General features: G+C 38.0%; 1 protein-coding gene across 1 annotated transcript; it reads left to right on the top strand.

Annotated features, from left to right (window-relative positions):
* The first annotated feature begins 7,564 nt into the window (after nucleotides 1-7,564).
* Nucleotides 7,565-8,308, top strand: LOC136282877 (uncharacterized). The gene has a single exon (XM_066170832.1). It carries the CDS (start codon nucleotides 7,565-7,567, stop codon nucleotides 8,306-8,308), a length of 744 nt encoding a protein of 247 aa, XP_066026929.1.
* Nucleotides 8,309-13,462: the final 5,154 nt, after the last annotated feature.

Raw genomic sequence — 13,462 nt, 5'->3', positions numbered from 1 at the left:
ATCCAGGAAGAGGCAACATGCCTAGAAACAAAGGTATGCAGAGAGATATTACCATTTCTACTAATTAATAGTTGGGAAAAGGCATACTAACTTGCATTTAAAGATACTAGCAGGTACATGTACACTGTTGATTACCTTCATTTAAAAACAGAAGCTTTAAAACCAAAAAAAAAAAAAAACAATTGAGAGCAACTGAAAAAGTAATCACTCTAAATGTATGTAACGTTTCCTTAATTCATTGCATGGAAACGCAGCACTACCTTTAACTAGAGAAGAGAATGAGGCAGAAACACATTTCAAATAATTTGCATTGACAAGTATCATTTTTCATAATTGCTGACAGAAGCATTCTTGCTTATTTATAACATTAATTCCATTCTAAAAGATGACTAAAACCACATTCACGTTCTTTTTTCATTTCTCATTTTTTCCTGAAGTTTCATGGCTTCACTCCTACAACTTTTTAGGCCAATTTACGCACGGATGAATTCTTCCACTTCTTCAATGTCAATGCATCAAAACAACAAGTCAGTGATTTGCTATGCTGTTTTCTTTTTTTTCTTGGAGCATGTCAGGGGGATCTGAACCCAAACTGGAACCCATGCTAGACTTCAACACGTCAGCAAAAACAACTGAAAGTAGTAAGCCCCACATCTTTTTATTCATTTCAAGGTGCTTTGATATCAGTTTTAAGGGTAGATCAACTAAATCCACTTAAAAGCGGGTACTTTTCCCAATAACAAAGGGAAAAACTCAACAAACATGAAGAACATTAAATAGTCGATAACTTGCAATACAATACAACTTTTTACTTGGCTTACTGGTAGTAGCTGAACATAATGAGCAACAAGTTTCAATTACATTAACTTCAAAAGTAATTCAAACTGAGCATCCTGTTCACCTTTCCTTCCCCAAGGTTCTTCTAGTTCTTTTCCATGACCAGTGGTCGGTATCACAATGAGGGGTGAAGTACCTAAGGGTAAAAATGCAGAGAGAGATTAGAATTCACAGCTTCTCTTCAAATGTTTTGTTCTCATAACTGGAACTGTGTACAATTATATTAATTAATTGATGTCACATCATAGCACTGAGATAATTCTTCAAACATTTATAACATAATCGTTATTACTGTTCACAACAGCTTTCCATATAACTTAATACAAGTTTTTTTAATTTCCTTTTCATCTTCCAATTTCACTGTCTCCATAATCTTTGTCTTCTGTTCACTTTTTTCCCATTGTTCTTTTTTTTGTGGACTTTCACTGGTTGAACTTGTGGAGTGGAATTCAGAGGATAAACCACCTAAAATCAGATTTACAAGAGGACAAACATTTTGAACCATAAACATACCTCAAACTATTTTTAAAAACACCCAACGTGTAAAAACTAGAAACATTTTCTTTCATAGCCCCTCCAATGAAAATCTTGCAAAAATCTGTAAAGAATTTTAAAGAAAAATTTTTTCAGTAACCCATTTTTACGACTGACAGTTGAAATTTGTCGATTTTTATGCCTAACGGCTATTTTTTTTCCATTTTACGGTTAATGGTTAACTTCATTGAGACCCTCCTACATACTTCTCCTCCTGTACTAAGGAGTGTCTGTCTGTGTTTTGTTAACCAATCACGAGGTCAAGATGGCTGAATCTTGGCCGTGTCTTTTTTCTTGTATTTTTATGGACCAAGACGAACTCGAGGTCCATAAAAACACAAAAAGATTTCGCTTTATTAAGAATCAAGAATGACTTGTTTATTTCAGTAGCACGGAAAGAAAGCCAACTGTGTTTGTAACACAATAACCCACGCGAGTCATTCATGATGTCTTTGTTTTGACAGTCTTCTGTCCCTTTTTTCCACCTCCATCACCAAGATTTGTAAGTCGCCTTAGCGCAGTGTTTTTCTCTTCTGGGATCTAAGCGGGAAATCCCAAGGGGGAAGCTTAGATAGTCAATCCCAACACAGGATTCTCTTCATATTACCCACAGGTGTGGCCAGCGATAGTATAAGGTAAAGTTAATAGCGTCAGGTAGCACATGTGATTATTGTAACTCTAAGGTAGCTTCCACAAAGGCTCTTCAACGTTCAATTAACAAAATCCAAGTTACAAACTGCATGTGAACACTGTGTTCTGGCTTTGACCCGTACATTAAAGTTTGCAGTGCCTTAACAAACTGAAGTTTGTAAATGGATACAATTAAAAACGCCTTGGCAATCTGATAAAATGCCGGAGTAGTATCCACTACAATACCGCGCACTTGACACTTGTGCAGATCTAAACCACTGCACGCGCGCACCACGCAAACTGTGTATAACATGAAACAGTACATGTAATTTTGCATATTTAGCAAAATTTGAAAGTTTCCAGGACCAGAATGAGCTTATCCTAAGAAGCCAGATATTTTTTTAACATCCACCAAGAAGAAATTCACTTTTCACTGGTATTTTGCTCCTTTTCTTCTATAATTTTTATTTTCTAATGCAATGGGAGGTTTTCTCCTCATGGGAGGTTTTCTCCTCATGGGCTGGGTTGCCAGGATTTACAACCCGTGAAAACAGTCTCCGTCTAAGTGCTGGGTGCCAATGGAGGAACATAACTAATGTATAAGGCCTCCAATGAGCATAGCAATTGTTAATAATTACTGCAGTAGAAGGCTGCATATGCAGGAGTTCCCTGGAAAAAATTTTACAGTACCGCTTGCGTATATGTTAACTGCGCAGACGAATTACGTACGCTCAGACTCAGGGTAGTCAGACGCGCATATACGATTGTTTTGCGCGCACGTCGAAAAAATGCGCGACTCGTGTGCCTTTGTTATTCAGGGCTATAAATTTCCTTTGTATTTCATCGTTGTGTAAAACAAATAACTTTTAGGTTTGAAAATGCGACGAGTCGATAACGGAAAACTCACGTTATGAAAAAAGCTATAATGTTACACTAACGCATGTCACATCGGTTCGCGAATTTATCGAAGAACGAGTAGTAGTAGTAGATTTGCTTGATTTGAGTTGTGGATAAATCAGTTGGGAAGGAAAATGTCACTTACATCGAAAAGCATCGAAACACGCGTATAATTAAGCGAGTAACGAAGCAAATACTCACTAATATTGCTTCCCAATTTCTTCATTGCAATTAGCGTTCCCTTGAATGTTTACGCAGCAGGATGTGAACTATTTGGTGTTCGCATCGCTGGTGATGATTTCCTCGAAACTTCGAACTTACCTCGATCACCTTCGATGAGGATCAGAAGCAATACCATTTAAGATTGTGAATGATGTTTCATTTTATTCATTGCAATCGGCGCTCGCTTCAGCGTTTACGCACAGAAATGTAAACAGTTTCATTTCGCATCGCACGTGATGATTTGTTTGGTTGCGGAGCGCAATATATTACCACAATGAAAGGTCAAGTTATAGTAAATCGCAATGTCAAAGACGAAGATTCGAAGATAATAACATAAAATACTGGCCTACTCCTGCTGAAAGCCCGGACATGAATCCTTTAAAGCTCCCCTGACACGAACTGAAAACATTCGCTTGCGTCGCGTTGTCAAGCCAACTAACAAGGACAAACTTGTCGCGGGCATCTATCGGTTCAGGGACTCTGGGACTGCTGCTGAGTGCTGTAAATACATTAGCCACCTCCGAAAAGTTACTCTTACTGTGGTCCAACGCGAAGGAAGAGCCTGGTAACAGCTTCCTTTAATGAAAAAACGGCTCCGGTTTCCGATAAAAATATGCATATGAGTAAGAACAAGGCGTAGTCGTGACAGGTAACCATACTGTAACACAACACCATTAAAATAAGCTAGTAGAACTTACAAGTTTTTGTATAAATGGCGCGATGAATAAACCAGTTTTCGAGAATAGCATGTTCACCGATGATAAAGCTATGAAATAAACGTTCACGCGTGGGTTTGCATTAAGAATGCGACAACTGGTTACCGAGAACGAATTCTCAAGGCCGTTATGACGGATGTTTTTTAAATACGAAGTGACAAATTTTGATTAAAGAATTCCGTTGGAAAATGATAAATCATTCATATATTCCTATTATGAAGTCGCAGTAGTTTGTAACAGCATATCGGGAAGGTCGGTTAGAACGGTGATTGAAACGAACAAGTTTTCTTGTCGTTGGTAGCAGTGTAGTATTTTAGTCCTGTTAAATTGTAGCCAAAAAAAGCATGCAATTGCGAATTTAAAAAAATGTGCACGTCAAAAAATCGCACGTGCGCGCATAAGCTTGATACGTCTGCCTCTTTAGAATATATGAGGTAATCATTTTGTTTTTCTATTCTATTATTTCTATTTTCTATTTTTTTCTATTCATTTTTCTATTTAGCCTATTCTTTAAAACGGTAAACCGCCAACAATAGAAAAACAAAAGGATTACCTCATATATACTAACGATGCAGACGTATCAAGCTTATGCGCGCATGTGCAATTTTTTGACGCGCACATTTTTTTAAATTCGCATTTGCATGCGATTTTTGGCGCGTTTTATTCGCGTTTTTTGGTTAATGTATACACGAGCGGTAATGTAATTCTACAAGGAACTGGAAATATTTTAATAGCATTCTACTACAATTATTTTCTCTCTAAATGTGCATTATTTATTCACCTTCCATCCTCCTTTTCTGAAATTTCTTGAGTAGTTCGTCCACTTCTACTTCAATGGTGGAAAAAGTGGGAGGTAAAGTACCTGAGAGAAGGTAGCAAAATGGTATAAAGCATTTAACAGCATTCTTGGTTGATAGCATTATAAAAGAGGAGGGGTTAGATCATTCCATGTTTTAACATGTAATGAGTGGTGGAGATATTTCGCAAGTTGCATGCAGAACTTAGATATTTGAGGGAAGATAATATAATTAGGAGTCCTTTATGGCAAACTAAAACCTTTCAGCTTGTTACTTAGAAAAACAAGCCTAAAATACTAGTGTAACCATTTCCTTGCATCACTTTCCATATTTCTTTTGCCCTGTTCGATGGAGCCAATACACGTTTCACTCACCTTTATCTCTTTGTCTCTCAAGTTCTTTGAGTAGTTCTTTTAGTTTTTCTTCAAGAGCAGCAGTTAAGAGTTCAGGGGAAGGCAAATTACCTGAAAGGAAAGGAAAACAGAAGGATACACTGTATTTAGCATTCAGTGCCTTACTTCACATAAATGATTAAAAACAGGCACTTAACTAGCACTGTACATTGTGTTGGGGTCATGTGATAGCACAGTTATAGTGTCAGTTTTCTGATTAATCTCCTATGGCCATTGTTGAAATCAATCATTTAGAAAAATTGTCTCATCATAATAAGCCAGAGCCAACTTAATACAGCACAGAATTAGCAAAGACTAAATTAAGAAAAATTTCGTATAAAAGCTAACACTTTACATAATAGCCAAAAGTATAAGACAGCAATCTCACTTAATAACTGTAAAGGAGGAGATATCATCTTAACTTAGGAATAGTTTCCCTTGAAAATGTATGATTTGATACAGGGGTGTTTAATAGCATTCTTGGATTTACTTCTCTCTGATAATGAATCGATAAACATTTTATATTCACCTTCCATTCTAGACCTCTGAAGCTTCATGCGTAGTTCAGTTAGTTTTTCCTCAAGACAAATGGTTGAAAATTTAAGGACAGGAAAACTACCTGAGAGCAAAGGTACACAGAAATATATTTAGCACTTTGTGCCTCACCTGATATGAAAATTTAAAGCATACTACCATGTATAGAGGTCTTGGGAAAGAACAATGAAATAAGCTATCTTTAGGTATTTCTTCATTATCACATGCCACAGTTAATTTAATACTACCTTTGACTGAAATTATGGATTTTGAGGCAAACCTGAATTGAAAATATGTTCCTAACCAAAACTTAGTTGCTGAATAATAGCTGAGAACATTTAACAGTATTTATGGATGAAAGTAAAGACAGAAAAAGGTTAATATCTTAGGTAGGGAATAATTTCTTTTAAAAGTATTTACTGGAAAAAATATCAAAAAATTTAATGCCATTGAGCTATTTACATGGCTAAGATATTTAATCTTCATGGTGATGTTTACCTAGTGTTGAAAATGTTTTATTTTTTACTTTTTCAAAAGTAAAAGTAGATTACCTTTATTTGAACAAAAATGCTCTAAAACCGAAAAAAATCTGTTGAGAATCACTGAAAAACTGTTCAGTCTAAATGTTTAAAATGTTTTGTAAATATCATCTTTAGCATGTCATCTACAAATTCCTTTAACTAGTCGACCCGAGAGGGGTTCTTGGTAGACTTGAAGTCGTATGTGTCTTAAGAGCGAGTGGTCGTATCAAAGTTGAAGAAGAAGTAAGCTTTCCAGTGCATTGTACCTAGAAACTACTCGATTTTTTCGACGAGGCGTTGTGAGAAATCGTTCTGCGATGGTTGAATATTCCTCTACCATCACGAAACAACTTCTTACGACGCCTCGTCGAAAAAACCTCGACAAATTTTCTGTTATCTGTTTCTCTCGGTGTGGCGTTTGAAAAGGCCAGTCCGTCATTTCGGTAAAGTCTTATGTTGATGTTTCGAAGTTGGGAAAGGAGGAAAGGCTTCCTACTAGCTCGCATGTTTCAGCACCGTCGTAGCTGCCCATTGGGACGTCAAATGTTGTATCGACCTTCTTTTACCAAGGTTGCTGTTTGTGCATAGGGATCGACTGTTTTGCATGTGTTACATGATGTTTCTTCGTCGTTGGTGACGTCGTAGGCTGAAGCAAAGTCGAGTACTCTGTTCAGGAGGTCTTGGCTAATGGAGGGGTAGAATTCTTCGATGTCAAAGCAAATAAAACTGTGGTACTTTTTTGTTTTTAATAGCTTTAAACCACTCGATCACAGATGGCGTGTTGCTCTCGTGATTTTGTTGATGATTCTGTCGAGGATTGCTTTGCTGCCAATCTCGGATTTGGTGGGGCTGATTAGTCGGCAGGTCGGTTTGTTAACGAAGTTCGGTTTGTAGTCTCTTAGAGCTATGAATGATACAGTACTCTTCGCGTATGTGTTAAATGCGAAGGCGAATTACATACGCTTAGACGCACGGTAGTCAGGCGCACATATACGACTGTTTTGCGCGCATGGTGGAAAAAAATGTGCAACTCATGTGCCTTTGTTATTCAGTACTATAAGTATCCTTTGCATTACATCGGTGTGTAAAACAAAGAACTTTTAGGTTTGAAAATGAGACGAGTCGACAACGGAAAATTTACACAATGAAAAAAGCTATAATGCTACACTGTCGCATCGACTGCTACGCATGTCGCATCGCTTCGCGAATTTATGGAATAACGAGTAGTAGCAGAATATTTGCTTGATTTGAGTTGTTCATGAATTAGCTGGGAAGGAAAATGTCACTTACAAAAGGCATCGAAACACGGGTATAATTAAGCGAGTAACGAAGCGAATACTCACTAATATTGCTTCCCAATTTAGGGCAACCCTAAAAGCCGGAACGGCCGAACGGCGGAATGGCGCTACTACCGACTAAGGTGCTCAGTACCACAGCCACCGAAACTTTATGGTCTGCCGAAACTACACAAACCTGGTTTCCCAATGCGACCTATTGTTTCCTTCTGTGGTTCTCCGACATACCAACTGTCCAAGTACCTAACGACAATACTACAACCGCTCACCGACAAATCCAGACGAAAACTACAATCCACCGAGGACTTCATTAACGCCACTAAGACTGTACAGATACCTGACGACTACAAACTAGTGTCGTTTGATGTGAAATCGCTTTTTACAAGTATTCCACTTCAACTGGCACTACAATATACTGAGACTGCTATCCTACAATCTACCGACCCTCCACCGTTACCGACAGAGGACATTATGGACTTACTAAACCTTTGCCTGACATCAACTTACTTTCAGTACAACGGCAAACACTACAAACAGTTACACGGTACAGCAATGGGGACTCCAGTTTCTGTTGTTGTAGCAGAAATTGTGATGCAGAACATCGAGGAAAGCGCCCTTTCGACTTGCCGACAGACGATACCACTTTGGTTACGCTACGTTGACGATACTTTCACGGCCGTACGACACGACGAAATCGACGCATTCCACCACCACCTTAACGAACAAAACACTGACATACAGTTTACTAGAGAGGTCGAAGAAAATGGTAAACTACCTTTTCTAGACTGCTTGGTAAGCCGTGACGGCAATTCATTACGGACAACAGTTTACAGGAAACCGACACATACTGACAGATTACTGGACGAGTCATCCTACACCCGACATCACACAAAGCCACTACTATCAGGACTCTTACCCGACGAGCGCAATTAGTATGTAATACGACAGACAGCTTATCCGACGAGAACAAGTACCTGAACCGTGTTTTTTCAAAGAACAACTACAACGAAGACTTTATCCAACGTAACACTCACAGACCTACTACTACTACCGAAGCTAACGGCAACGCAACTCATACGACCACAGCCACTATACCATACATAAAGGGCATATCTGAGAACATCTCACGCATCCTACAAACATTCAATATCCGCGTCGCTCACAAACCTATTACCACACTACGTCAGTTACTGACTAACATCAAAGACAGAGACGAACCGAGGAACAGATAAGGAGCAGTATATAAGATCAATTGCTCCGACTGCCACACCTCCTACATTGATGAGACTGGCAGAAACCTCGCAACTAGACCGACTGAACACAAACGAGAGACGAGGAAAGGCGATGTCATTAATCACATTGCTGAACATCACCGACTTACGAACCACACTACTGACTGGGACTCTGCGCAATGCCTAACCTACAGTACCAACTAATTTCAACGACTGACCCTGGAAAGCTGGTTTACTAACTTGGAACAGACTTCCCTCAACAGGTGTCAACCACTACCGGCACCATACAAACAACTCATCCACGACATTAGCATTACAAACGAACCGAACAGAACGACCTAACTTCACTAACGGTTCCAAACCGACCAGGACTACACCAACCTTCTCAGGACTACACTCACCCGGACGATCAAACTACACTATTGCATGTTACCCCCGGGTTCAAACCATTTACTATACAATAAACAATTGCAACTTTGACGATCATGTCTAAAAGTACGCACGAGTGACCACGAGTGAAAAAGTGGGAAAAAGTTAATCATTAACCAAAAAAACAATGATAAGAAAAATATTGCAGTCAATTTAATGGGAAATATTAAAGGAAAAAGAACTGTCGCCCTCATTCAATAAAAACCCCGAATAAAAGGAAAAAAGAAAAATACTCCGATGTTCCCGTTTTTCGAATCATTTATTGACGGTGCATGACACGTAATTTTATCGTAAGTTTTTATGACAGCTCATGACAAGATCTAAATTTCCTTGTATTCTGTAATAAGTAAAGTCTAGTTGTCAGCGCTTCATTCATAGTTAGACCTTTAGGCCGTCGACTGAAGTAAAGCAACTGTATCGTTTTGCCGAAATATGTAACTTTTGACAATGTTTTAAGGATCTATTTATTATATTAATGTATTAATTATATTAAATTTTATATTTTTTTATTAGTCATTCAGAAAGCTTAAAATACTTTTTTTTGGTTGTCTAAATCAGCCCTACAGTTCTTTTTCCTACAATTCTTTTTCCTTTAATATTTCCCATAAAATTCACTGTAATATTTTTCTCATCTAATCAATTAGTTTTGTTTTGGTTAACGATTGATTTTTTTTCAACAACACCATTAAACAACGCCATTAAAATAAGTTAGTGGAACTTGTTAGTTTTTGAATAAATGGCGCGATGAACGAACCGGTTTTCGAGAACAGCATGTTCACCGATGATAAAGCTATGAAATAAACATTCGCGCGTGGGTTTGCATTAAGAATGCGACAACTGGTTACAAACGGACGCCTTAGCCGATTCTTCTACTGCTTCTAATTACGATACACTGAGAGTAAATTTATTTTGAATTCCCAAGCCGTTGTGACGGATGGTTTTTTTTTTTTTTAACCGAGTGACAAATAGCTATTTTGATAAAAAAAAATTCCGTTGGAAAATGATAAATTATTTATATATTCCGATTACGAAGTCGCAGTAGTTTGCAACGGCATATCGGGGAGGTCGGTTAGAACGGTGATTGAAACGAACAAGTTTGCTTGTCGTTGGTAGCCGTGTTGTATTTTAGTGTTATTACATCGTAGTCTATTCTTTAAACGGTAAACCGCCAACAAAAGAAAAACAAAAGGACCACTTCGTATATACCACTGAGGCAGACGTATCAAGCTTATGCGCGCACGTACGACTTTTTGACGCGCACATTTTTTTTATTCGCAATTGCATGCGTTTTATTTTTCTCTTTTTCGGTTAACGTATACGCGAGCGGTAATGTAATTCTACAGGGAACTGGAAGTATTTTAATACCATTCAACTTAGATTATTTTCTCTCTAAATGTGTATTATTTATTCACCTTCCTTCCTCCATTTCTGAAGTTGCTTGAGTAGCTCGCCGAGTTCTACTTCAATGGTGGAAACAAGGGGATGTGAGCTACCTGAGAGAAGAAGTAAACAGCAAAATGGTTTAGAGAATCTAACAGCATTCTTGGTTGAAAGCATTATATAAGAGGAGGGGTTTGCCTTAAATATGGAGTAGATACATATCATTCCATGTTTTAACATGTAATGATTGGCGCTGATGTTTTGTAAGTTGGACGCAGGGCTTAGATATTTAAGAGAAGATATAGAGGACATTACATGCCCGCTTGGGGATACCAATTTTATCGTCTCGTGCTGAAAGTAGCTCTCACGATTGAGCGGAGCGAACGAGTGAGAGATACTTTCAGCACGAGAAGATAAAATTCGTATCCCCAAGCGGCCATGTAATGTTCTGTTTATTCTAAAGATACTGGTGAAATTCCTACATAAAAAACAACTTTTTTAAAATTCATTTTCGAAACAGCAAAATAGTGCAATTAAAATAATTGCACTCAAATATTTCAATTCTTTGTATTTCAAAAACTCAACATATCGATAAAAAACGTAGACATGAATAGCTGTTAAACAGTTTTTGGTGCCGTCGTCCCCCAGGGATTTTCAGGAACGAGCTCCTCGCTAGATATCCGAGAGTGGAGGAAACGCCATGTCGATAAATGTTCGTTGAATGAGCAACCTCCTCAATTTGAAAGAAATCTAACACAGGTCTCCGATAGACTACACAAATGAGATAACGTACTTCAGTGAATCGCAATAGTCACAGGAGGAGCAAGAGAGAGAAAGCGGGTGGAAAACGCGAAGAAAAGTAGTGCTGCAACAATAGTTTGAAAGTTTTGATAAAAAAACTGAGACAAGTTCTCTCCTAAATAGCCCTCGTCTCTACAATTATAAGTATGTCTTTGGAAAAGAATCGCGAAGAAAGGTTAAGAAGGTAAAGAAAATACACTGGTAAAACCATGCAGCACTCGTGCGATTAAGTGACCTAAACCACCGAAGCAGGTAAGACTCAAGAGTGTTGCTTCTCCATATGGATAGGATGCAAATCCATGGCATCACTTTACGGGTACCAATTCATTCTCCTGGGTGGAGAAAGATACTCTAAGAGTGACGTGCCTTTCCCAAGAATGCAATAACCCACCCAGGGCTCCACTCGGTCCTTTCGATCCGCAGTTCAGTTCGCTAACCGTTGGGCCTAACGCCTTTCAAAGCATGAAACTGGATCGCATTATTATAATGGTAAATTTTACGCCAGTAATATAATTTCATTATGTATTAATTTATTATAATTAATCTACCGATTGAGTTAGTGGCGTAAAATCTTACAGTATATAGACTGTGTTAGTCACATATTACACCGTTATATATATTCCCGGTCCTGAATCAAACGAAAAGTAAATTTAATTTACAAACAAAAAAATACATACATGTGATCACTTGCAATTAATTGTAAAATTGAGACTGAGTACAAGCAACGAAATTACTGCAAGTCATATCTTTCCTGAGGCTCTGAGGTCACTCAGAAGCAATCTCTCCAATTATCAACATATTGGCCTGATTTGTAACAAATTCTCAGGAACAGCCAAAATTAATTTACTGCTAAATGTTAAGAGAATTCGTGTTCAAATCTTAGTGATAATTTTGGACTAAATTGGAGAAGGTAATTATACAGTGTATGCAAGGCTTAAAATGATTGATTCTGATCAAACATTTCAAACAAAGCAATGCTCTTTGTTCACAGCCATTTAAAACCTTCCACGAATAGTTTGGTCATGGGCGAAGGTAAACTGAAAATTATAAATCAAAATTATATCACCGATGCGAATAATTAACAGTGCACACAGATCAGATAAAATCTTAAGTATATTGTAGGCCAGGAATGGAAAAAAAATCACCCAATACTCTATTCAGAAAAAAATAAGCACATACCAAATTCCATCGATTTGCTTGCCTATGGATACAAGTGCAGAAAAAATAACTGATAGTTGGTGTGATGTCTGTACAGATTTCACCACCTTAACAAATGTATATGTAGATGTTAGACTAAGATGTAATAAGCTAGCTCGGTATCACATCTACATACTAAATAAACAGACCTGACGGCTATTTAAAATTCCTTGAATTTTAAAGCTTAGTAACTTTGGGCTTTTATTCCGAAGGATTATGTGTTTAACCATCGCATCTTTGCTGCGTCACAGTGTAAATACGAAACCCAAAATTAAAAAAATTATTTCAGCTGGGATATTTCTTGCATATCAAAATAAGCAGGCTTCTATTGTTATCTAACTTACCAAGTATGAAAGGTGACAGCTGTCTCGCCATACCTCGAGAGAGGTCGTTAACGTACAATTTGACAGGAAATTTTGCCATCGATCTATGGATGCCGACGTGAACCATTCAAAATCATTAAAAACATTGAAGCTTGCTGAGCCAGACTGGGTACCAAAATCAGAAAGCTAATGGAGGACTGGAAGCTAAAAGGTTGAGTTAAACAGTCACGACGTAACACCTTGTATGACGTTTCTGCAAAAGATTTGTGATTAGGTGGTACTTTACCAACCGGGGGATCGACAAAAGCGAAGACGATTAGAAACAAAACGGTGAGAGTTTCCATCGAGAGAAATGATGTTGTGTCGTAGATACCGCGGTATAAAGAGATCATTCCACGGAAAGTGCGCACGAACGATTTTTATGCACGAGTTGCGATGCATCAAAACAACGAAGGAATGACCGCAGCAAACGAGTGCATCGCAACTCATGAATTTAAAATCTTTCGTGCGCATTTTCCATGGTATAATGTTTTCATTTCATACGTACTGATATCTTTTCACATTTCAATTTAACGTAACGAAGGTACTTCACTCTGAAGATCACAGTATGTATAAAATAAAAAATCTTACGACTTATTTTAGACCCTTGGGATCCTTGGGGCCTATGTACACAGCCTTGCTTGACATGATTTGTAACATGCTTTCGCTGCTGACGAAATACCTCC

The sequence above is a fragment of the Pocillopora verrucosa genome, chromosome 8, assembly GCF_036669915.1.
Source record: "Pocillopora verrucosa isolate sample1 chromosome 8, ASM3666991v2, whole genome shotgun sequence".
NCBI classification, from domain to species: Eukaryota; Metazoa; Cnidaria; class Anthozoa; order Scleractinia; family Pocilloporidae; genus Pocillopora; species Pocillopora verrucosa.
The sequence above is the reverse complement of the archived record's forward strand: the minus strand, read 5'-3'. Positions and strand labels throughout refer to the sequence as shown.

Bases quoted from the DNA above. Each gene is read 5' to 3' on its own strand.
- LOC136282877 (XM_066170832.1), top strand. From the start codon at position 7,565: ATGCGACCTATTGTTTCCTTCTGTGGTTCTCCGACATACCAACTGTCC.